This window comes from Stegodyphus dumicola, chromosome 4 (genome assembly GCF_044657685.1).
Source record: "Stegodyphus dumicola isolate Sdum_Otavi_A_Nest chromosome 4, ASM4465768v1".
NCBI classification, from domain to species: Eukaryota; Metazoa; Arthropoda; class Arachnida; order Araneae; family Eresidae; genus Stegodyphus; species Stegodyphus dumicola.
The window spans coordinates 161,621,935-161,649,619 of NC_140771.1; the positions used below are offsets into that span (position 1 = coordinate 161,621,935).

General features: G+C 30.3%; 1 protein-coding gene across 3 annotated transcripts in view; it reads left to right on the forward strand.

Moving 5' to 3' along the window:
- IleRS-m (Isoleucyl-tRNA synthetase, mitochondrial) overlaps positions 1 to 27,685 on the forward strand; it is a 142,876-nt gene that overhangs the window by 41,186 nt on the left and 74,005 nt on the right. For all 3 annotated transcript variants that reach the window (XM_085815708.1, XM_085815710.1, XM_085815709.1), the window contains exons 4-7: positions 8,600 to 8,748; positions 13,264 to 13,313; positions 19,809 to 19,856; positions 26,836 to 26,897. In XM_085815708.1, the coding sequence (XP_085671834.1) occupies positions 8,600 to 8,748; positions 13,264 to 13,313; positions 19,809 to 19,856; positions 26,836 to 26,897 (309 nt within the window). The remainder of the gene's footprint in view (positions 1 to 8,599; positions 8,749 to 13,263; positions 13,314 to 19,808; positions 19,857 to 26,835; positions 26,898 to 27,685) is intronic.

A 27,685-nucleotide genomic window follows, 5' to 3' on the forward strand; every position in this document is an offset into this window, starting at 1 on the left:
AGTTGACGTAACTTTTTTGACGGCGGCGTAATTTCGTAGGACGCAGAAGACGTAAAACTGAGTACACTCCTGTTCAGCTTTTTCGCCCGCGACACGCGCGTATAGCCAATAGCCGACCAAGTTCTTATCACGTGTCATAATCAGAAAACCTTCTTGCTTACCCATTTCAATATGGCGTCAGAGCCACACAGAGATGAGTTTTTGCTTAGAAATATAACTGTATACAGCAATAAAATAATCAGCGTTGTTTGCGCCCTCTTCAGATTTCTCAAACCGTACATATTATTATACATTTAAAATTCTCATTAAAGGGGAAAACTGTATACAGTCAAAAGTCGTTAATCCGGACTCGTCGGGACTTTGGCGATTCCGGATTATCGATTTTTCCGGATTATAGATCATCAGTTTAAATCTCGTAAGATGGCATGCAGAAATTCTAAAATTAAAAATATGAAACCGTAATTTATGAAATAAAGAACAATTATGATCTAAAGGGTATCAAAATTTACAAAAAAAAAAAAAAAAAGCTTAATATTTATTTGTTTACTTTATTAAACATTTCTTTCAATGTAAGTTGTTTAAGTTGCTTCGTTTTATATGATAATACTTTCTCCTTAATTCTATAAACAGACATAATTTCTTGTTCAGTTACAAAGTTCCGCTGTTCAACTCCCGTTAATTGCTGTGCCGAGAATACCGAATAACTTGTCAATCGAAATTTTTTCGTTTTCACTAACCTCTCTGTCACATTCTTCATGTCTTTATCCATTTTTTGGAGCAATTCCACTTTTTATTTGTTGGACATCGAAACATACTTTCGTTTTGTAGATCCTTTGGAAGTTCCAGCATCGGAAATTCTATTTGACATAATCGAAATTTCAAGTTTACTTTTATAAAATTGCTCTTACAGTCTGCAAAAAATAATAAGCGGGATCTAATTCGAAGATTAAGGAACAACGCAATCATTAACATTAACTGAAATAGATAATTAGATAATTTTAGCTTACACCGTCCGTTATACATTAAACACGCAGGCGAAAACGTATTCTGCACTTGCGCACACGCATATGCGCAGTAGTCAAGGTCTTACGCGCACGCGTAAAACGCTTGTGCGCATGTGCCAACGCGGCGCATGCGCAGAAAGTTTTTAGCTTTGAGGTCGGGATTATAGATCATTCCGGATTATGGGTGTCCGAATTAACGACTTTTGACTGTACTTATAAAGCAATGATCTGACCAGTATATCCATATGCTTCACCTATTTATAACACTGTAAGTAATAGGAACATAAATAAATTACAGTTTCTACGAAATCAAAGTTTCTGCCTTACAAAATTCTCCTTAATTATTATAAATATTGGCTATATCATGTGTAATAAAAAAGCTCTATAAATATCCCAATATTAAATACACCAAAAACTAACTTCAGCAATATAATAACTTCTAAAATAAAGCAGTTGACTGTGAAAGAGTATTCAATAAAATACAATTACGAAATTTTGGAGGAAAGTTACAACTTGTGTCATACAGCAATCATTTATTGAAGTTTAATTAAATTACCTTTGCAGCGACTTCTACTTGTTACATTATTTTTCACAAACACTGCTATCACAGATAGCTGAGTGGTCAGCGCGCTGCTTTGGTGGCAGAGGAATGGAAAGGTGGCAAGTTCGAACCTCACCCGTGACGGTATAATTCAGTTAGCTTTTCTCATTTTGAAACGTGTTTCTTATATTTAATTCAGAATCATTATATTCTTATTTTACCTATTATTATTGTTTTCATTTCTTATTTTATTCATTATTATTGTTGTTTTTAATTTAGTTTAAAAATGTGCAATGCAAATAGAAATCCTTATGTAAAAATATATCTGCATCTCTTTATCATATATCATCTATAAATTCTCTCTTTATTTTTACTTTATTGCATATTTTATCCTGCACATAATTTCTCATAAACTGTCCAAAGTTTGAACCTCATTCTAAATTCAAAAATAAATAAAAAGAAAAACAAAAGACCAAGGGAGAGCGAGTTAAAAAAATATGAAGTTGGTTTTATTATATGGTGGATGGTGTATATAAAGAGAATTAAGTAATTTAATTCTCTTTATATACTGTATTCCAAACCAATTTTATAAATCCTAATTTTCATACGATATAGAATCTGCAAGTCTGTCAAACTGGTCGATACTCATCCTGAAGGAATTAAAAAACAAGTAATATACCCCCCCCCAAAAAAAAATAAGTCAATTCCTACTTAGGTCCACAAGGAAAAGCTTAAAAATAAAAAGATAAATAAATAAAAATACAAACATATTTTTTTTAAATTAAGAATTAAAAAAAAATTTAATATGTGAAAAAGCTGTATTAACATCAAGTGTCATTCACTGCAAGTTTAAAAAATTGTATTTGAACTTGAGTGGATGAATAAAAAGCATTTTATGTACTGAAAATTTGAACAGGATATAGGGAGAGTGTGAGCTAATAGTACGAATTTAATAATTCCAGATATTCCTTTCGCAAAAAAGGCAGTTAAAAAAAAAAAAAAAAAAAAAAAAAAAAAAACCTCTTTGAACAGGTTACTCTAAATAAATCTTTCGGACCCATTCTTGCCATTTTTTGCAGTTTTACCTCTGCTTAATAATTGCACATAATAGTAAAGTTTCAGCTATAAAAAAAAATCATCTGATTCAGACAACTTGCCGCAAACATACAGAAGAACAGCGAAGTAATAAGATACAGCTCTGTTGATGCTATATTACAGCGTCACGTGATTTTTGCGCAAAATAATTCTATTGGTTAAACGCACTGTTCGCAAGCATACTCGTTTGGACGCTTTTACGCGTTCATCAGGTACGTTTCAAGCATACTCGTGTGGACGGGTCTTTAGAGGTCGTACGCGCACGCGTAAACGCCTATGCGCATGTGTCAACGCGGCGCATGCGCAGAAAGTTTTTAGCTTTGAGGTCCGGATTATAGATCATTCCGGATTATGGGTGTCCGAATTAATGACTTTTGACTGTAATAAGTAGTGAATTTCTAGCTGAGAGCCCGTTCAGTTTATTAGCTCAATTTTGAGCTTTGTATAAGGATCAATAGGGTTTTGTTTCATGAGTAAATCCCGAACTAATGATACAATATCTGGAAGATGAGAAACTACAGAATTATATTTAGCAATTGATTCTGTGAAAGGTTTGAGGGTTACAGGAGCAAACGTTCTTTAATACTTAATAAACCATGAAGCTGGGTCTGATCAGTTATAAACTGGAATTTGAACAGCATGTACATTGGACATTGTGAAAGATTTAAGCCAAAATAAAAATAAAAATTTGACTAAAGAAAAGGAAATATCAGTGATAAATAGGAAGCAAAATTATAAAGTGATCTATAATTACTTCTCTTCTCTGACCTGGAAGATGAAAACCTATATAATCCATAACGTCTGGTTTAGAAATCTTGAGAGATGGTGAGTCATCAAAAACTAAAGTAACTTACAAACTTTCCAAAGTCATGATTTAGCAAAGTCCAGAAGTCACTATTGTGGCATCTGGCTAATCTTCTCTGTCCATATCGCATTAAATATTCTCGCTGCATTCATCAAAAATTTTAATCAGATATAGTACACCATAAAAATTTGTCTTTATTTCAAGATCTGAAATATGCATACTATCCTCGACTGCTGGTCTCTGCTTTTCTTCCAAAGACTTCCTTAGGGCTGCTGTATTTATTGGCAGCAACACAGGCATAAGATGCACCTCCCTATTACTATTTTCACAGTATAATATAGAAAAATATATTCAAGCTGACATTTTTAGTTTCTTGTGGGAAGGATCTTACATTTGATATTGCTATTAACTCTTTCTGTAAAACTGTTTATGAAATCTATTTTTTAGTATACATTAACTAATAGTATCTTGGAATGGATGTTTGTATTATTCTGTGATGTATTTCTGAACAGTAGCTAAATAAAATATGCTGTCTCCCATGGCATTAACATGCCACCTGATGGTTCTTATGACTACAGTTCACTTACTTGCTACAATCTTCCCAGATAGTGATGAGCTAAACAATGTGATTATAAATACCAGAAATAAATAAAATTAATGAGTAGTCAAATGTTCTCAGACATCAAATTTTAAATGAGGAGATTAAATTGTAGTGATATAACATTCAGAAACACAGTAAAGGGGAAGAAAAAATGATTTTGTTATAGTAATTCTGATTAATATTCTGGTTTATAAGAAAAAAGATATTGTTTAGCCATTGTTAACTATTCCAAGAAATATAAATATTCCAGAATAATAAAAACAATCGTTTTGGGATATTATTAGTTAATGTTTAATGAAATATTATCACTTTTAAATGTTTAGATAAACTAGTGGTTTGAGTGGTAAAATGACTCTAATCAATTTCAGTTCCTATACCTAAAAAGAATTTACGATTGTTGCTGCATGTAAAAGAACATCTTCAAAACTCATAAAAAAACAAACTTCAAAATTGTTTCATTGGTAGTGAAAAAATATAATTAATTAAACTGTCACTTTCACCAAAAAGTGCATGTATTTTAAAAATAATATGTTATTTTTTGAGTTGCCTTGATATTCTACAATACTTGTCTTCAATAAGTTTAATGTCAAATTTTATTTATCTAAATGTGGTTAGGTCACAGTGTATTTAGATAATTACCAGTCTGCTGCATCGTATTCAAACTGTATGATATGTTATCCATAAGTATGTTATCTGAAATGCATGCCACCAGACATCAGCATTCACTTAACTCGTAGTTATTTGGAATGCTATCATGTTTCTCATATTTTGAAACTGTACGATTGTTCAAAGCAATAGAAGGTCTTAATTGACTTCAGAACTCATTCTGTTTAACATAACACAGCAGAATTTTTCTGGGAACAAATATACGTATGTATCGCATTTTTCTTGCTAGTGACCTTGAAATTAGGTTTATTTCTATCTTTACATTTCTTGTTGCTTACCACCTTATCATTTCTTATTACTTAATTTTGAAACATTCTGATTCATTATGCAGTCAAATACCGAAATTCCGCCGACCTGAAATCCGCGCTGCCTCTCAAAATATAAACATTCAGTTTATAGGTTCCGGAAACCGCAACATTGAGTACAAAATATCGAAGAAAAAATACTTACCGAATAATAATGAGTCATAAAGGAAATAACAAATTATTGACATCATGATAAAATTTTTTTACCCTCTAATCTGCATCGAGGTTAAAAAACAGACGATTCACTCAACTCTTCTTTCAAGTTCATGATTCACGTTGTTGTATTTTCTGAGCTTTGTTATTTCACGAGATTATTTAGTGCTGCCTTTTTTTATCCGGATATTTTGTGGATAAATTAAGAATATTTTAAATTTCAGCCCTTTTTAATACAATGACAGATAAGAAACACTCTCATGATTTTACTGCTTGCAATGTTGAAAAACATAAACATGTTGCATTAACGGTAATGCAAAAAGTAGAAATTCTGCAAAAGATGAAGGCAGGTTCCACTCTTCGGTTTATAACAGAATCGAATGGAATTACGACACACTTGTGTATGATATACGGAACAATAAAGAAAAGCTATTGAAATTTTACAGCAACAGTGATTCTAACACCAGAATCCGAAACCAAAAATCTTTGCATGAGGCAAAATTGGCAAACCTGGATGCTGTGTACATATAATACAATGAATAATATAATCAATTTATATATGCAATAATAATTTAACGTATATAACAAATTATTGCAATAATGTTTTAATAATTTATTTAAATGCATCTAATACACCTTATTTATTTTGCACTTATCTTTTGAGTCTAAATATTATGATTTATCTTTTCTGTCTTGAAATCTGCAAAATCCTAAAATCCGCATAACCTCTGGTCCCAAGCGAATTTCTGGACTTCTACTGTACTATGATTGTTTTCTAGATAAAAACTTGTGTTAAAACTAATTATTTAAAGGTATTGCATTAATTTTCTTTATTTAAAGAAATTAAATAATGAAGAATCTGCATAAATGTATGTATTTTTCTTGCATTGTGATAAAACAATGGTACCTAGAGCCATCATATTTTGAATAAAGTAATCTTCCGCTGAATATGGGCATCTGGAAGCTCTAATTTGAAGTTTGTTTTATTATTAATTTCTTATTTTGTAACACTTTAACAAATTTTTGATTAGCAAACTTAACGATTTCAAAGCGAGCAATGACAACACTGTGCGTAAAAAATTTTTTTATCTTCAGCACGCAAGACTGTATCGGAAATTCTAAAAATATGCTCCTTTTAAAATTATTTTGCGATATTGCTGTTGAATTGATTTTTATGGTTTAAGTGCCAAGAACATGATATTTGATAAATAAAGGTAACACACAAAACGATAAAAATGTGCCCCTTTTGTATTTAATGTAAAATCTGAAAGCTTTTGGATTTTATTTTTTGTTTACTTATTTTTTAACATGGCAGCTGATATATTTTGATTTAAAACTTTTTAAATATGTTCAAATCCATCAGATTAGAATAACTTTTAATTTCTCATCTGAAAGAAGCTTTTCCTATCATTGAAATTTTTAATAATATGGATTTTCGTAGTCTTCTACGACTTCAACTTATTTTAAGCTGCACTAAAACTCCTTAAGTTTTAGTTTTGACTGGAAATTAAGCAAAGCTAAATTGATAACTACAAAATTGCTTATGAAAGTTTGCATTAAATTTGATTAAAAAATGTAACTTTATACTGAAAGTTGATCTTGCATGGCTGCTGATCTCTTGGTTTTCCATAATATCTCCCACCCTTCCAGCAGATGGTTAGACCTTCTGGTTTTAAATTATCATTAAGGAAACTATTTCCCAGCTGTAAATGTAATTTAAATTGGGCAAATTCCATTTTCCCATACAATGATTTTTCAGCATAATTTTTCTTATTACATTTTATTTGATATGAATTATTATAATCTGCTATGAACATTCATAGAACTTTCGTGAAGACTCAAGCAATGTTTAATTAATACTTGTATTTATTTTACATCAATAAATGGTACATAAGTTTATCTATGTGATCATATGTGCATTAAGTATTAATTTTATTTTCATTGTATTTAAATGTACTTTAACGAAGAAAGGCTTTTCTTCCCTTCTTAGGATTTTTTCAATATAAATATGTAAGAAAATTGCAAAATGAAATACAATAGAGAGCACAAAATTTAGTATATGTATTAAATAATAAAAAATTTATATCAGAATGGAATTATAAATAGTTTATTACTTTGAATCATGCATTATAATGTGAATTCAAGTCACTTAGAGTTCTTTTGAGATCATATAACATCATAACATAAAAACCTCTTGAAAACTCCTGATATTTCATATTTCAAGTGTGGCAGCTATGATCTTGTCTGATTATAACTCTAACATCACCAGATTTTATCACTCTTATATATAGGACTTTCTTTGTAAAATGTCCAGCATAATATTTTTAGCGTTATGTGGATAGTTAATATGAGCCATTGAGAAAGGGTTTAAGATATTTTTACTTTCTGATATCATAATCATAAAAATTTAAAACAAAGGATATTCATTTATTATGGCAACTTTGCAATATGCAGCAGTTCTATTCTGTCAGTTGCTGAGATGCTGTCTTCTTCCTGTCAATCACCATTTCATGATGAAATTCAGTAAATCAAATCTTTATTAACGTTCTTAATTATTAACCCTTAATAATACAATAATTACTAATTCAGAAGTCAAACAACAAAAATCAGTGTTATATTTACAAAATTTTCGCAGGACTAGTTTCGATGGTTATACCGAACCACCATCCTTAGCTGCAAAACCGCAAATGAACAAGATAGTAAATAATGATTAGATAAGATAAGAAAGCCTGGACAAGAATAAGCAAGTGGCGCCATCTGCTGCTGAAACCAGAACTAAAACATAATTTCTTTAAAGGCCGAAGGCAAATTTGGATTGGAATTATGTTCGTTAACTAGAACAGAAAGATTTTTATGAATGTGAAATGCCTCTAAAAAATCCAGTTCTCCAATGAAAGATGTTTTTTGAATAATTTTGGCAGCAGAAAAATTGAAAATTACTTGCTTATTCTTGTCCAGGCTTTCTTATCTTATCTAATCATTATTTCCTATCTTGTTCATTTGCAGTTTTGCAGCTGAGGATAGTGGTTCAGTAAAACCATCGAAACTAGTCCTGTGAAAATTTTGTAAATATAACGCTGATTTTTGTTGTTTGACTTCTGAATTAGTATTTATTCGGCGTGTTATTCTGTCATAATACAATAATTGTTGATTTTTGTTGGTATGGTGAGTTGTTGTTTTATCTGTGTGTGTTGTTTTGTCTGCATTTTATTATTTCATCTCTTTTTGTAATCAGTGGGATGTGATTATATGTGCAGTCTGTATTTATAGGTATGCTATAAATATAACATTCAGATGAAATGAGAATTATCTGATAAAATATATTCCTTTTCATATTACCTGACCACCTTTTATTTTTTCTCCCTGTCTTTTTTAATATATATTTGATAATTTCTTGAAGAACTATTTACATTAAAATATTCTTTACAGCATTGACATTTTCTCAGAAAACAAAGCAAAATCAGTTATCATCTTTTAAAGATTGGGGTATTCTAGCTGACTGGAGCAATAATTATTTCACATGTAGTCCCAATTACATAGTTCAGCAGTTGAATGTGTTTCATGATCTACATGATAAAGTAAGTTATTTCGATTTTTAAAATCAATTTTGAGCATAAATAAGGAATGTATGACATATGTGTTAATACATGCATGATAATTAATTGTCAGTCATATAAATTTTGTAAAATATTATTCTTAACGTAGAATTAAAATTTAGGTGAAATTTCAATGAAATTCCTTCACCAGAAAATTAAAACAAAATTATGTAGCAATAATTTTAGTTATTTTTTGGGCATTTATAATTTAACTAAATTAATTTATTTGTGTCAACAAAATCTGATATTAATCTTTTATAAAAAAAGTTAGAGGCTAAGAATTGTGATTTTTCTCCCTTGTCAAATATTTCACTTGTTATTTAATTTTTAAGCATAATTGCTTAATAAAATTTTAGTGCACAATATGGCATTTCTAAAATAAACCAAGCTGCACACCTATCCAAAATTTAAAAATTAATCAGCACCCACTGTAATTATTTAGAATATCATCATGTTTCTCGTGTTTTGAAAATGTATCATTTTTCAAAGTGACAAAATTTGTTAATTGATTTCATATGTCTTTGCAGTATGTAATGCAAAAAAAGTAAATAAATAAACAATGATTTTTAGTACCATTTATTGATTTTTAGTACAAGATGGCCCACAAAAAATGTACTGTGCTTTTAGTACTGTTGGAGGAGGCTGTAGCTTTTTATTCTGTATCTGCTGTCTGACCAGCAAATTACTGTTGCCAAATAAACTAGTGTTCCATCTTTATTTTGCCTTCCTTTTTACTTCTGTGCATATATGATATCACAAAAATACTGTGTATGAAATGTTATGACTTTTGCTAAAGTTATGACTTTGCCAAAGACTTTTGCTATCTCTGGAAAATTCCTTTTTAAAAAAACAAAACTTATTATGTGCTGTTTTGAAATGACTTGAGGAGTTGAAAATCCAAAGAAGCAAAGTATGGTGAATATGGGGAAGGGAGAAACAAATCCTAACTATACTCAATAAATCTTTTGTCTAACATTCATCAAAATGTGGACCAAACATTGTTGAGATGGAAAACACCAACTCAATGATGCTGCAATTTCTGCTTTTAGAACAGCCATTTGGGAGCATAATTTTTTCTGAATTTATATGATTTTATGGCGACATTTCATAATATGCAATTCTTTTGTAATTTTATTATAAAGAAAGCTTTTTGGGGATGCAGCCCGTCTTTCGATGTTATTAAAAGAAGTGCACTTTGCTTATGCTATGACCTTTTTCTTATAATACTATTGTATAATATCCATTTCTCATATCAGTAATGAACTATTTAATAAAAGGTGTTTATTTCATTTCAACAAAGAATTGCGTGCCAAAATTTGAAGAAGCGTATTCTGCTCTGTGAAAGTATGGAATACATCGTAGTCGCTGATATGTCCAGTTTTCTTAAAATGATCATGTATTATACTGTTCAGAATATTTAATCTGTCTGAGAAATCTTGAACTGCATAATGAAGCTTTTCAGAAAGAGACCTTTTTTTAGTAGGTTTTTGTGTATGGGAAATAGTCATCCTGAGAGAGTATCATCTTTGAGGTTGAAATTTCCACACTTTAACCTCTCAAATCAGCTTCAAACTGAGTTTTCAGAAACAGAATTTTGTCAAGATACAGGACAAATTTTACAAGCAGTCTGGCCAGCATTTTTTCTTTTTTAAAATAAAGAGCATAATATATATAATGAACATGAACTTTTGGGTTCTCCATTCTTAGCACTACACTGAGCAAAAAAAAAAAAAAAAAAAAAAAAAGCAACTATAAGCATCTACTGTTATACAATATGAGCAAAAAGAGTATATTTAAGCTTCCACTCTGATCAAGGTTACTTCTTATGAACAGTAGCAAAATAAGTAGAAAAAAAGCATATTTCAATTTGAAAGAATACAGAACTTTCACTGTGACTCATTATATATAATTCAATCTCTCATAATTGGCAGTAATCAAAATAATGGCATTTTTTAAAATTTTAATTTGAAATTTAGGCCTATGAGGTAAAAAAATATTAACAATTGAATGATTTTGAATGCAAAAAACATTTATATTATATTTCTGCTGCCTAGCATAACAAAATACAGCCAATGGACCAGAAACAACCAATAGACATGAGCATTGAATCAACATCCAACCACTGGACCAAGGAATTATCTAGAATGTATAGATAGATACATTATTGTTCACTTTTATGTAATGTATGAACTTTGGAAGTAGTGTCCATGACTCTCAGGAACAATTCACATTGAAATATGTCAAATTTATTTTGTGTCTTGCTTAATGCAGAGTATGTTGTTGTATGTTGTTGGTGGCATAAAATGTAGATTATGATCATGTTCATATTTGACTATTCGAGTGATAAAGATTCTCTTGATTTTAAAACACATTAGGTGCTTGTGGCGAGCATCTTGGATTCGTGGTTACTTGCTCAGGGAAAGTTAGTGCCGATGAGGTGCGGGTTTGAGTGGGTGTAGATAATTCTATTTCCATCACATTTCCCCACGATGATGACAAAATAAATGCCATGTATTGGGAAAAGAGAAAAATGATAAGGAGGAGGCAGAGGATGAAGATGACATGCAGAGCAAGAGTGTTACCTGGAGAAGATGCTGGTGCAGGATTGCTGATTTTCATAAGATTTACTAAGAAATATTCATTTATGTCAGTGTGTGATCTTATGAAGCTTCATTGTATACATAGCGAATTTTTAAAACTTATGGTGACAATCTTGTAAACAGGCCAAATTCAAAATTATATGGCATTACACTAAGAAGAAATTCATATCTTTCATGTAATAATAAATGCAGTAATTTTAAAATGTTTAATTTTTTCCTTTGAAATATTAAATTATTTGCATGTTTTTTAATTTTAAATAATCTTTATGATTTTTACTATTATTTGTTTAATTGTGAGCAACTGATAAAAAAATACCAGCAGACTTCGCATGCTGCAATTTCTAAAGATGGCATCTTAAAACATGAAAAAGTAAGATATACTAATATATATTCAATTATCCAAAAGAACCTCTTATCCAGAACTGCTGAGGTCTGTTTGATGCTGTTTAAAAGGAATTCTTCAGCATATGGAAGGGAAGAGATTAAAATTCCAAGTAAAAACTTTTAAATACTTTGGGAAAATCTTTATTAGAATTTAAAAAAAACTATTAATTAAATTGTTAGGTTTTCATAAATGTGAAGGCTTGAATTAATTTTTACTTCAGCAAACCAATATAATATTAAAATTTCATTATTGGAGAATATAAATATCTTGTCAAATTAGAAAAATATTCCATCACTAGTCATTGCTGTTCACTTATTTCTTTTAACTTGAAAGATTGCTTGGGAAAATGACATTAGTATTTGTGTGTTTAAAACTTCTTTCTTTGTTCCTATTTTTATTTCAATGCACCTTTAGAACTTAATAACTAATTTATAATTAAGTTCTTTGAAACTTAAAAAAATATCTCTTGTTTTACATTTTGTGTCATGTTTATTTCCAAAATATGCATAGATATATTTAAATAAATTATGTAACTCAGGCTTTTTCAAAATTTCACATTGTACTTAAAGTAAAATTATAGTAAAAAAAAATAGTGTTATTAAAAAGATTCAGCTCTGTGTTCAAAATGTTCATGTGAAAATGTTGGGTTACATGTATTAAAATTAGAATATATCAGGGACTATCAGGGACACTGCCATACATTCTATAAGAGAAATAAAGTGATATCATCTAAAATAGATTGGTTTGTGTTGCAGTACAGAAAAAAATCTACTGCTCAGTGCAGCTTCCAGTTTTGAGCAAAAAAGTCTGGGGTTTTACAGACAGTCTGGAAATAAAATCAGAATGATGCACTTTAACTTCTTAAAACCCAAATGAACCTGACTCAGAAAATTTATAGTTATACTGATTGTTCTCCCTTCAGTATTAATAAATTTATATGAACAGGATCGAGAAAAGTGGGCTACAGGTTTAATTCTGCATACAACAATGTCATAGTCATCTGGTAATGTCAGTTAAAGAGTTCTTAATTAAGGCATTCAGAAACAAATCCCTCAACCAAGATGTACCTTGTTTGCTAGATTTTTCATTGAATTCTGGCTGTCCTGTCAAGATGGGTCTATGGAGACAACGTGTTCAGGCAATTTGTGCTATTCAGAATAACATAATAATGGCCAGTCTTTGACAGAAAAGAAACATTCAGTATTTCCAGAAATGGCAGAAGTGCTAATTGTCTTATTCCATTGGATGTTATTTCAAAGGTCACTTGGTATAATTTTTTTCATATTTCAAATAAAATGCTCTTTGTGCATTTTCTGTGAGCTTTTTGAACATAAGTGTAATTTACTGATATTTTGACATAAATTTATTAATTACAATATAAATATTAGTTATTCTCTAGATAATTTTATTTCAAATAAGATTTTGCAGTTTTTGATGCTGTTAAGTTTATATATTCATTTAAATTTTGTATATAATTAATTCTGGTGGGTAATAGTTTGCGTTTTTTTTAAGGGAATCATCTTTCAAGATTATAAACCTGTATATTGGTCACCTTACAATAGGTTAGATTTTATTTTTTGCTTTGATTTCCATTTCTTTTTCTTTCATTCTGCATAAATGCATATCCAATGTGTATATGTGCCATGTGTGTATAAAATTATCCATTTACATATCAGATTGTTAACATTGATATATAGCAGGAATTTATAAATTAACCTTTTTAAAATTAATTTTCATTTGTCATTTTTTATTAACAAATTAAAATTTTTTACTCATTATATTTATTTTTAATTGCTTTGCTTATCTTTTTAATGGCTGTTTTAATCTAGAAACAGTAGTTGAATTATGATGTAATAATCATGTAAATGTATTGTAAATATTCATATCTGGTTTTAGGTTTCAGAGGGAAATGTTTATGCTGACAGTATGCATTGTGAAACCTTGTTCAGTTTAAAATAGGGTTGAATATTGTATCTAAAGTTGCAATGCTCACCTTTTGCACATGATAAGAGTACTTTAAAATGTGTGCTGGTACTGTTATGTAGGTTACACATTATGTTTTGTTTGACCAATATTTAGAAATACTTTCTGAAAAAATATTTATTGGGTTCATATTAATTATGTTCATTTATATCTATTCTTTCTATATAAGAAACAAAAGTTAAATAACGTTCTGAAGTTAAGTAAAATTTTACAATAATTTTTCCATAGTAGTTAAAAAAAAGTGATTTATAAATTTTTTATGAATGGTCTACTGGCTCTGAATGAGAAAAATTCATGTGCTGAATGTAAATTTTATGTATTCATAAGCAAGCGTGAATATATATCAATTACTTTATCTACTTCAGCTATAGGGGGTTAAAAGTCACTTATGCTTTAAATTTGTTTTTTCTTTATAATTTTTCACTAGAATCATCTCTCTGTCCATTTAATTTTTGGCCAATTTTAGAAGATTAGACTTTAAATCTCCTAAAAAGTATCATAAATAGGCATTATTTATGTGGTGAACTGAAAGAAACTTTAAATGAAACAAGCCATGAAAAACATTTTATTTGGCATCTACAAATGTTACCATTAAATTAATTATTTTGCTTGGTGAATCACTCCCTGCATCCTTTCAAGTGTTTATACAAACATTTTGATGTCAGTTACAGATACCGTGTGCTTTGAGCAGACCAATTTTAATTATAGTCCTGCATTTCATTATTTCTAAAGTTCTAGTTATCATGTTTCTCTTGATGACCAGACAAAAGCCCACAAAAAAGACCCCACTGGGATAATTGTCCACACGACTAATACCCACACCGATGAAAGCACACATTGATAAAAGCCCACATAGATATAAGCACAGGCTGATAAAAGCCCATACTGACAAAAACCCACACCGATATATATGCTACGTTAAAATGAATATTTTTTCCCCTTTTTTCTTCAGCTTTACAAAGCAGATTTATGAATAAAGATAAAATAAAAATAATTTAAATTAATAACAAATAATCGAACAATACATTTAAGAAGCGGAACACATTTCATTTTGAACTCCGGCTGAATTAAAATCCTACATGTATATAGAACAGAGAGTCAATCAAAATAATGTGATTAAAAACATATACATGTATGTGTAACTTTGTTTTTATATTTACGTGACAAATCGAAGTGCCCTCGTATAAGTCCGACAAAGGGAGGTGAAAGGGAATACTGGCCACACTGCTTCTTTTAATTCTACAAAATTATAAGGAGTATAAAATGTATGTAAATTTTCATCATATACAGAGACTAATTTTATGAATAATTTTAACACTGCAGAAAATTTTGCATATAATGAATTTAATATGGAGAACTAAAGCCAAACTTTCATTTCAACGAAAAAAATAAAAGTACCATATTCTATTATGATTAAGAAAATGCGTGCGCCATCAGAAACACTCTTTTAATGGTGAGTTAAAAGCGTGGTTTCAAATAATCTAGTTAAATTTTGGCAACTTGGATTTTACATAAATTAATTTCCTTCCCACATGAAATTTCATTTTTAATCATAATAATTATTACTTGTAAAATTTTTCAGTCATAGCTATTTTGGATTTCCTGAAAATGTGTGCTGTTTTTAAGTGGGCATTCGTCTTGTGGGCTTTTGTCATGCAGTTTTCTAACTGGCCTCTGGCTATTCAGGTGGGAAACCATTGCGTTCGTTTTCTTTTGCTCCCAGCTGTGTGAAAAAGCAGTTAAAGAGAGGAGAGCTTTGCTTAATTGCTTTATCCCTTTATCCCCTATCGAACCTGGGGTGCCAGAGAACGTCCTTAGAAGGGAGGGGATGGCAGGAGAGCAATTGAAGGTTGGTCAGGAATAAATTAAAGAGGATTTTAAATGTTTTTTGTTACTAGAAAATAAGAATATCTGAAATTATGCTTGTAACTGAAATCAACCCCTTTCTTACATTTTTTTTTAGTCTAGTTCTTGAATAACTTTTTATCTAAGTATTTAGTTAGAATTTCAATTATTTTAGAAATTTCAATAACTGGAAATGAAAGGAATTAAATATTTCTTAACCATATTTAAAGGCATAATTCACTGTTTTTGCAGTAAAACTGCAGAGTGGAAAAATATGCTAGTTCCTGATTCAGTAGTGTCTCTAACAACTTTTTGATGAACTAATTAAACATGTCTGTTATATCGAAGCAAAGCCATTGTTTAAAAGTAAAACTACTGAACTATTACTAAAAAAATTAAATTATTACATATATTAAAATTTACGTAAAAGTAATATTTTTCATTTTAACTTTCATATGGTTGAAAACTCAACCATATGAAAGTTAAAATGAAAAATATGAAATCATATAAAAGTTAAACTATTTGAATAATTTTAATAACGAAGTTTTCTGAACTCAAGAACAAGAGGATTTAAGAACCATGAGCCCAGCGTTGTAAGAAAAGTAATCTTGCACATTAAAAATAATTTTTATTTCAATAAAAAATATTGTTACTCGATCAACTGTAAACGCTTAAAAAACAGCTCATTTTAATTTACCGTAATTATTTATATACAAAAACTTTCAATGAAGCAAATTTAAACAGCATTTAGAAATTGAATTTCACTAGAACACTTCTTTTGCGGGTTTTATGCCGTTATTACATGTTGAATATTATTTCGCCTAGATTTAAAAAAAGAAACACATAACATGTAAAAATTTATTTTTTAGAAAAACCTCATTTTTTTCACCTCGAAATGCATTGTTTTCCCTATACGAATTTCATATTCTGACAGCTCAGAAGTAGTGGCCACATAACTTGTAGGAGATATTTCTTATTAACCTCGTGTGTTGACGATCAATTGGAGCTACATTTTGAATATGTTTTCCCTTATTGAATGAGTTCAAAATTTTCTAATATCTCGTTTTCTAGCATGAAATTTGATCTCTTAGGTTTATGGCTACCAAATAAACGTTTTTGAAATCAACATCAAATTTTAAACATAATTTTCCTTTAATTTGTGTCTTAACTTTTATTTTCAAAAAACATGCACGTAATCCGAAGTTTTATATAAGAAAAGTTAGTATAAGAGAAGTGTGTCACATTAAATTATCTGTACATTCAGTCACTATTAAAAACTACTTCTGTCTAGACTATTGGTCATCAATCAGGAGGAATAGCCCTAAGGGGAATTTCACAGTTTCAGAGAGTAATTTAGTCAACCTTTTCTTTATGTATTAAGTATTTAGATTTAGTTTATTAATATAAAAAAGCACTTTTATTCAAATTTTGGTATTTACCAACATGTTTTATACTTGTTTAATTTACATTAAAAATAATCCATATCTAAACAAATGCATATGTACTTTTCAAGTTTTGGGAAGGAAAGGTTGAATGATCGTTTAGCAATGGTGAAAAAGGCACATGAGGAGAAAACTGTTGAGAATCACTGGTCTAGACTAAGCCAACTTGAATTAAATATAGAATTTTATACTTTACGGATCTTTAGTTGTTACTGTAGAGTCATTAGGTTTTTTTTTTTTTTTTTTTTTTTTTTTTTTTTTTATGCGGGAGGCATGAAAAATAAGTAATGTTTTCTTCGAGACTCGAGCCTGGATCTCTTGAATACGAGCTGATTGTACTAAACGTTACACAACGAAGGCATTCTGGAAGGAGATAGAAAATACCTTATATACTCCCCCTTTTAAAGATGACTGGGTATTACAGACCCAGTTGTCAAATCTTGGTTGAGAAGAATCATCATCCACCACCTTTTTTTTTAGTTCAGGCGTCATGTTGGAGACATGAAAAATGAGCAATGTGCTCGCCAGGACTCTAACTTGAACCTCTCGAATACGCGCCGAGTGTGCTAACCGTTACACCACAAAGGCATGCTGGAAGGAGGGAGAAAATACTATCCTGTTATGTATTATTTCAGCCTGTACTGTGAATTCTACTTTCCACTTTCTCACCCAAATGCAAATAAGTTAGTAAGTAAACATGTTTAGGATGCAAATGAGTTAAGAATATTTAAGACGAAGCTTTTGCGATTGAAAGGGAATGCAAGAATTTGCTACGTCGACTTCTGCTGTCAGGGTTTAGCCATTTGCGGCCGTTGCATTAAGTGCACCAGTAAGTTAATTGTCTGAGAAAGCCGGTTAGGCTAATCTTGAATTCCTCTATTTATTTTATTACCTTGAAATGCTAAGTTTATTAGTTGTGCTGATACTTTAGCAACTCAATATTTTGTCGATTGAGTTACAACACAACAATTGGAGCCATTTTGTCCATAATCACAACATGTAAAAGTTCACTAAGTTTAAGCAGTATGTGGACTTACACTTGACAGAGATCTAGGTCATAGGAAGAGAGTCGTTGCATAATTTTCTAAAACTTTGGATACTGATATTTATCTTTAATTAAAAACCTTTGGAATGCCAGGAGGTCAGTTCTTGGGGGTTTTATGTGAATATCCTCAGTTAAGGGGCATGAGAAAGTGTAATGATCAGGAGTTCCCTGTTCCCCACATATACAGATATCAGAATTTGCCAAATTTCTTGCGTAGAAATATGTAGGGAAGGGTCCATGTCATGTTATAAAGTAATTTAGAGAAGGATTCGAGTACAGAGACGCGAAGCTTACATTGGGGATCAAGTTATATGTGCGTCATTAGTTAGATAAATAAAAATTATTAAAAAATAAAATAAATGCTGTACCTTAAGAAAGCATCAGTTATCCAGTTCGTAAGCTTTTCATGTAGGCACAAGGCTCACCAGCGGCCAAGCAGTAAAAACGCTGAACACTGGTAGCTCGGTCCGGATTTCAAATCCCGATGAAAAGGCAGACTGCATGGGCACTTTCGTGGTTTTCCCCTTATGTAACATTTATACGAGCGAGTTTGGTTTAAAAGTCCTCCACGAAGGCATGCCTTCCCTTGGCTTAGTGCCATTTTGTTCATCCTCTTTTCATGCCGAGTTCGAAATAGTGTCGTTTGTCCGCTGCTGTTCGCACTTATTCTGTTTTTCCCATTTCATAAGCTGTTCAAAAAGTCACTATATGATTAAGAAAAGATATATTCAGATGAAATGACCCTTACTACTTTGACCTGACTCAGCCTTTGAGTTCTTATATTTATTAAACGTTTTCTTTAGATAAATTTATTCTGAGCACAATAATGAATTTCAGACATGTTCAAGAGGTGTGTTTTTGAATCTAATTCTATTTATGTCATATAGTGTCCATTTTTTTTTAATTTCACATACTTCTAAAGAAATAGAACCACTGTTCCTTTGCTTTGACAGAAAATCAAAATGTAGCAAGTATATAATGAACCTGTACATGTTTTATTAAAAAATATAGTGAACCCTCTATAAACGCAACCGTTCACGGTTTTAAAGGATTTTGGTTGTAGATATGGTGGTCTTAGAAATGTGATATTCACTGGCAATGTTTGTTTATGTTCACAAAAAATACAGGTCTCTTTAAAAGGCGACCTCTTAGAAATGTCGTCAATAGATATAATTCACTAAAATTATTTTCTAATGGATAGTGGAATTAACCCTTTGCGGCACAGTGTGTCCGGTCTGGACACACCTAAAAATTTTCTTCTGTACGCACAGAAAAATTGAATGAAAAATAATTTATAGGTTACTTTCAACCTTCTTTATTTATAGTAGATGGCAGCTCAACACAAACCAGTCCATATATTTTAGCCATGTTCAGTTTTTTAAGACCCTCATTTTTCAAAGAAATCTTCCAGATTTTTTTAGGGTATAAAAGGAATTGTTTGAAAAGAAATTTCTATGCTTTTTATGCTTTTTTTTTTTTTTTTTTTTTGGCTGTAAGCTAAGCTCCTTATTCTATATTAGTTTTAAATTTTTACCTTGAAATCTATTGGAATCTATTGTTGAATGGAGCTATTTTTAGGAAAGACTATTTTTAGATGGCTTGGTGTGCAAATGATCTTTTTTTATTATTATTTTAGGACATAGGAAATTTGTATTGATCTTTTACAAAAAATTCAATTTAAATTTGATGCATGATTTCGAATCAATACATAATATTCGTTAATATGTATCTTATTATTTTAGGACATCATTAGCTGAAGCAGAATTAGAATATAATCCAAATCATGTTAGGTAATTAAATTTCTTCATTTGACTTCTTACAAATAAAATTATAATAAGCAATTTTATATTTGTGATTTAAATACTTACTGTGAGAATGATTTAAAGTGTTTGTATTTATTTGAAGAGTATGTTGACATCTTCTGATATAAAGCAATCTGTGACATAATGCAAGGTATAAATAAATAAATATCTGGATTTCTCTAAGTGTTTTACAATCAACAAAAAAGTTGTAAATATGGTGTCTTTATGAGAAAGTATGACTTAATCGTAGGCGTTTTGTTGAAGGAAACAGAAATTTATCATTCTGCTTTTGAAGTGTTATCATAACACTTCAAAAGTTTTAGACTTCAAAAGTCTAAAACTTCAAAAGTGTAAACTTAAAAGTCTTCAAAAGTTAGGTCTGTTATTCTCAACAGCAGTCATGTCAAGAATCTCTCTCAGGTATACTACTGAAAAGTTCTGCTGATGTAGAGTGAGCAAACATCCACAGTTAGTGACCAATGTCAGGAGCAATTTCAGGGTTCTTCTGACTGTTACTGAATCACACATAGATTCAGAGCTGAAATCACAAGGAAAGTCTGCAAGCAGACCATGCTGTCTTACAGGCTTTTAGTTACAAAAACTAGTGTCCTATTCATATGTTATTCCTGACTGTGCACCTGTATACTATTAGATATCGCATTTTGCTTAACGCTGGATTTGGTTTGTTAATTTGATTATTACAAAGTCGGCTAAGGCTATCTACCTAAGAAGAGGGATAACTTTGGGGAGGACTTTCAGGAAGAAACTAGCTCATATCCACATTGCACATAGGAAAACTATGAAAACACCCATGCAGCCAACCTGTTAACCTGGAATCAAAGCCAAGTCGAACTACTGAACAGTGTTCAACAACTTTACCTCTAGACCACTGATGGGTGTTTTGTACTTGGTAAAACTGGGAATTCTGCAGATTTATGCTGATATGAATTCTCTTTCCACACTGCACTGAGTTGATGAAGGATACATATATGACATAAGTATCATGAGCAGGCCCGTGTCATCAATAGTTGCACGACGGCGCTGAGTCAAAAAGGCGTAGGGCAGCCTTAAAAACAAACAATCCGTTTCGCTGCCTGTCTGAATAGAAAATTCTTGTCTTGTTCGAACATAAAAATGTGTGATGACGATGCATATATAAGAGTAGACGGCAGCGCTCTAGATGCGTTCGACATATTACTTAATTCTTATTTCATATCTAATGTTGCAATCATAGTAATTTGTGCAGCATTTATCTTTTCTTGTGTTTTTTTTTAATAATTGCTTGTTGCAATTGTTATTCTCCATAAAAAAAAGGTGCATGCAATTATATCCTATGTTAAACTTAGGTTAGCTTTTTAATTCAGAAAAGCAACAATTTTAGGCTAATTATTTGAAAATTGTTTTTCTACGGGAAGCATTTGTTTATTAAATTGAAAATTATTAGCTTTCGAGAAGAAAAGATTGGCATATTATGGAATACTACTGAATTTAAAATATACCTGTGTGAAATTTAAAGTGGAATAAAAATATACAAGGTGTTCTGAAATTAAAAAATGATCATTTTCTCATTTTTAGCTATATGGAAAACCGAAGAAAATTGTTTCGTTATTTCATTACATCTTAAATATACATACTTTAAATTTGATTTATTTCTTTTAATAAACAAAAGAGTACCACGAGCTCCTTCATTTATTTGGTATTGATCTAATAGTTCATAATTTTATCAGCAGTGGTTTGAGATATACTCAGTTTTTCAGAAGTAAGGTAAAATATTTCAAACAATGACTTTCCAAGTGTTTTTAAGAAGTGTTTTACGCAATATTTCTTATAACAGTTACTTTCTTTTATTTTACTTACACTTTTTCCCAGATGTTGGGAAAAAAAAAAAAAAAAAAAAAACAGAGAAAAACTGTCTGGGTACCAGAATTTACTGAAGAAAAGAAAGCGAGAGGAAGACGTAGTAAAGCAGAATTTTAAAAGTACTCACTTTTTCCAAATCCCAGAGAATACCCAAGCTGATGCTACCTTCACTAGTTGTCCATCAGCATCTCAGTTACCTCTGAAATTAACAAAATTTTCCTAAAAGGAACCTAATAATCAGAAGGTGTTTTTATCCTGGAATTACCTTCAACTTCAATGCAGCCAGTCGAAACATCAGAAGAAATAATAGAAAAATCTTCTGTTTTATTTATCAAATGCCTGTCATTTGGTCTCTAGGCTATTAGACAATAGGCTCTCCATCTCGCCAAATGATTAGAAAGAGCAGATAGTGCAGGGTACTCGTCCAAGCAGTCATATCTTTTTCAGTCATACAAAGAGAACATGTAGGAGAGTCCACAATGTTAAAATGAAAATGATGAGCACGGAGGCAATCATGCTCAGTCAACATTTTAAAAGCTGCAACTGGAGCTGCATGAGGTAAGTCAGGAACAACTTGTGGTCTAGAAAAGAGTGCATTCTGAGGTCTGCCATTCGAAAGATGCAAAGCTGTATCATGAAGAAAGCACCTAGAAATCCTAGCTATTTCCAATTTAGCTGAATGGAATCGCAAATAAGTAAATAGTATCGCAAATAATAGTAAAAAGTACAATTTCTGCAGTAGATACACATTTGTCTGTGCCTGATGATCCTGGATTATGGCCAAGTTCATTATTGCCATCCCAAATGCAAACCTTAGAAAATGAGTCTAGATATTATCAAAACTTGGCTTCTAGTTTTAGTTTCCCAAAAGACAAAAATGGACATACATTTTCTGAGATGTACTTTTGTCGAATCTTGCCAAATGACAAAAGAGTTAAAAGGGATTAGTTGCTGTTGAAAAGAATTCTCTTTATTGTTTTTGTTGTAAAATGTTTAACAATTTTAGGAGCGTAAAATTGAGTAGTTCTGGATTTAATGGCTGGAAACACTTCAGTGAGCACTTAAAACTTCACGTAAAATGTAAATGCATTTCCAGAACCTACGTCTTTGGTCCGATTTTTTTAGATTAATTACAAAAGGATAAAACTGTTGATTCGGAATTTCAAAATTTATTAAAGAAAAAAACTAAGCATTGGTGTGATGTTTTTGAAAGTGTTATCCATGTAATTCAGTTTTTAGCTGAACAAAACTTAGCCTTTCGTGGTTCCAATAACAAATTATTCAAGAGAAATAATGGTAATTTTTTAATGTATATAGAAATTATCACAAAATTTTACCCTATCATGTCTATACATATTAAAAAAAATATGCCTCATTACCTCTGGGATAAAATTAAAAATGAAACAATTAGCTTATTAGGGACCAAGGCGGAGGCTTCTGGAGTACCTTTGCTGAAAACAGCAATTACCTCCACAACTTCATTAAGAAATACTGAATAATTAAGAGATGAGCATGTCTAAAGTAAAAGAAACGAGAATCGTTAAGGGTTTAAAGAGATGGGAGAACGATAAGGAGTCTACACAAAGGGACGAAAGAATTCTTTCAACTCCTAACTTCACCTAGGTGGTGGTCAAAAACCTCCCGCCACAGCAATTGAGGAGAGGAAGAGGTGATAGTTGAGACGATTTCCTGCACGCATTGCGTGAATGGAATCAAAAACAGGTTGAAAGAGTAGGGAAAAGGAGGCGAATTCCTCCAAGTCCCGGGAAACGTAGCTTATTAGGGGGTAATATAAACAAATTACTTTAAATAAGACCAAACAGACAAAGTATTTTTCTAGAGTAGTTGATTGTACCCCTGATGCCAGCCATTAAGAGCAGATATCAGTTCATATGAGGTATCTTAATTTAGAAAATACAGAGTTAGAGAATCAACCTAGAGCATTTTTTGTGTCCTGTTGTAAACAGTTTGAACCTTGTTGAATGACGCTGCGAACAACAATGTATTCAGTGTAAAATGTTTTGAATTGTTGAAGAGCTTTACAATTTTTTTCGGCTTCAACGAATCTCTCGTCTGTTTTAAAAAGGCATGTTTAAAATTTAATGCGGAAACCTTTGTCAGATACGAGGTGGTTAATCCGTATAGATTTAAAATTTTGATTAAGAGAGGCTTTTGATGCCCTCTATGAAACAACCAAAAAAAATTTTTGTAAACACTACAAAAAATCAGGCCACATTTTTAGGGGGAAAATTCAAAAATTTAATTTTATGTGTATGGTAGTTTTATCGTATAAAATACTCAGCAAAGTTAATGTTGCTAGCAATGTTCTCCAAACAAAAAATTTTAATATTTCTCAGACTTCTGAAAGTTTAAATAAATTAAATTTGATTCTAACACTGATGCCAGCCATCAAGAGCAGATATCATTTTATATGAGGTTCAAAAAGGCTCAGATCTATAATCAAGTTTATAGATATATTAAAGGCTTCAATGATATAGTCACAGAAAGTAAAGAACTGGCATCTTCTTCAGATGTTGATACAAATTTTAAAAGCCAAGAAACATTAAGACTCCCAAAAATTAAAAAAAAAAAAAAAAAAAACATTATTTTACAAAGGCCAAAACCAGCCTATGCAAAACGAAGTAAACTTTATAGTAAATTTTCAGGGGGGGGGGATTTTAGATGTTGCAATATCATCTTTAAGTGAAAAGTTTGATCTCTTTTCTTCAAATTCAGAAGTTTTTAAATTTTTGTGTAATATTTCTGATTTTACTAAATACGTTGAACAAGATCAGCTCAATTTATGTCAAAAACTGCAAAAAGCATTAATTGATAAAAATCAAAGCAATTTAAATATTGTAGATCTTTTGCATGAACCGCAGTTTTTGCAAACTTTTGGAGAAAATCTAGCATCATCAGCTGAACCTCTAAGCTACATAGTTGTCAACAATTTAACTCACTCCTTTTCTTATATTTATATTACTTTACATATTTTATTAACAATTTCAGTCTCAGTAACTACAGCAGAGGTATCATTTTCAAAATTGAAAGTAATTAAAAATTACCTGAGATCTACCATGGATCAAGAAAGATTGACAAATTCTGCAATTATTTCCATTGAAAGTGATATTTTATAAAAATTAGATATAGATTTACTTATAAATCAATTTGCGAAAAACAAAGCCCGAAAATTTCAATTTCTGTAATTTTACTCATTCTAAATATTGAAACTATTTTGTTTCAGTTCATTTGTTTATTATATGTGTGTTAGTGTTATATGTTTTGCTAACATATGATCGAACACAATTTATGTGAAAATGGATTTAAGGATTTATGCCACTTGAGATGCTTTAAAGGTAGATTCAGCTCTCGAGCTTTCTGGAGGGTTGCTTTCAAAACAAACGCAAATCGATTTTATTGAACTTGTTAAAAACAATATTTTTCATTTTGAAAATCAAAAAAAAAAAAAAATATTTAAAAAATGGCATCCTTGAAGTGGGAACCTCATTTTCTGCAGAACTAATTGATGTACATCTTTGTGGTCCTAATTTTTATCTTGAGACATTAAAAAAAAAAAAAAAAAAAAGTCTTAAGATACATTTTATAAACTTTGGGAGTACTGAAAGATTTAAATACATCATTGTTGTTGATCAAGTAGTCAATATTTAAAAAACAAAAAATGTTTACTGTAAAAATTCCATTTTTTAAACATGAATTGCTGAGAAAATAAAGAGTTATTTAAAAAATTGTGGGCACTTACTGCTTCCAAAGATAATGTGTCTGAGAATACGCATACAAAGTTTGACGCAAAAGAGATCAAAATTAAATGATGTACAATGTATGTCTACATGAGAAACACTGTTTCCAAAAAAAAAAAAAAAAAAAAGTTTTAAGATTCTTAAGACTTTAAATCTAAGATGCATTACAAAAACCTTACCTTTTGCCATTTTTCACCCAATTTCTGTGTCATACAGTTGCCCCTTCCATTTAGTATTTTTATTAGCTTTGTGGAATTTTTAACCCTTAATGTGTTAATAAATTAATGTTAATAAATAATTAAAACTAAATATTATTTATTGGTCTACTCTTCTACATATCTTTCTTTAGCTTTATATTTCCCAATATTTAACTGTAATTAAATATGTATATTAATTTTTTTTTTTAATTTTAAGATAATAAATAGTGTTAAGCAGTATATTTGATATTCAATGCTTTAAGCATTTAATTTAGCTTCGCTTGCAATGTTATTTTTTATAATATAAATATATAATTCTTCAATAAATATGTCTGAGAGTGGGTTTTAACAAAACACAAAATGTTTGCTCATTTAGAAAAATTGAAAGATAAAAAGTAATTTTTTTGTTTTTTCATATTATTATGTTAATAATACTTCAATTTTAAGTGTTGACCATAAATAATTTCTCTCTAATATTATCATCACTGCATAAAGGCGCTCACTATACATTTGCACGACGATGCCGATTAGGCTTGGCGTGGGCCTGATCATGAGTTATCAATTCATACTGCCTAAGTAATTTAATTTGAAGCAATGTTGGCTTTGTGATGGTGGTGGTATAGGGGCATATTAGGATCTTTTAGTATATTTCTAGAAATCATAAAATTCCTCATGAATACTCTGCTACCAGCATGAGTTGTCTAATCACCTATACTTTTACGTAGCCGGAAGGGGTTGTTTGTTTCAGTGTATCATATCACTTTCAAGCACAAGTTTGAAAATCACTCATGATCTCCAAACCAGCATAACCTTCCTGGATTGAAATTATTTTAAATATGTTTAGGATTTTATTCAACAAATCATATAATCTATGAATTAAGACCAACATCTAGGATGGTGTTGAAAGTAAAATTGCAGTATCTTGTGTTTTCCTGGCAGTCCTTCAGCATCAAGTGCACGTATGATTTGTACTGGAGGAAGAATGGCAGGTTATTAAAGAGGTATTCCTAATATATTGCTCATTGTAATTGATTGTAATATGCTATTAAAACACTCCATATTCTCCCAATGCTAGTTACTGTAATATTCTGATAATACACAAGCTGTTGTTTATTAAAATATTCATTTTTTTCCCTCTCTTTCTGATTTTAGTCCATCTGTTTACATGAAATTTTCAGTCACCAAATGTCCTGATGTTTTAAAACAAAAATTAGGTATTCATCTTTATTTTTGCATTTTTTTAGTTATATATTTTAGTGATATCAATTTTTAAATCTTAAAATGTGTTTAAGTGATCCAATTTAATTACTTTCTGTATGCTTTCAATTTTATGTTATAAATTACATCTTGAACTGTGTATTAAAAGAAACAGTTTGCTTTACTTTTATAATGGCATGCTAAATGTTGTTGAGGTATTCTTGTATACTCTATTTGTAAGTGCCTAATCTGCAGTGTACTAACCACTCCACGTTGAAAATTTCAAAAGTCATAAAGGATTTTACTTAAATTTTTCCCAGTTTATTCAAATTTTATTTCATAAAAGATATATTTTTGTAATTGATTTAGGCTACTTTCTTGAAATAGCGCTGTATAATATTATACTGTATGGTTAAAAAAATAAAAAATAAAAAAAAAAAAAAGAAGAAGAAGAAGAAGAATCTTAACAAATTCTTCCTTTTTAAATTAAAACAATAAAACTGTCATTTTGGTAGCAGGAAATTAATCAGTGAGACCCAGAATCAAACATCTATATCAAAATTTTGTGTAAGAGAGCAAGAAGATGAATTTTTCAGTGCCTTAGGATGTAAGTGTAGTTTTCCTTTTTAAACTCAGATGAACTTAACTACCAACAGTGCCATTTTAAGATCCTTCCTTTTTAATGAATCATTTTTCTTCTTAATTTGTAGATAAATTTTGTTTTTGTTTAAAATGAAGAAGACTTTCTTGTTATATTATTTTCTTTGGAATACATTTTGCATAAAATAAATTCCATTATAAAATA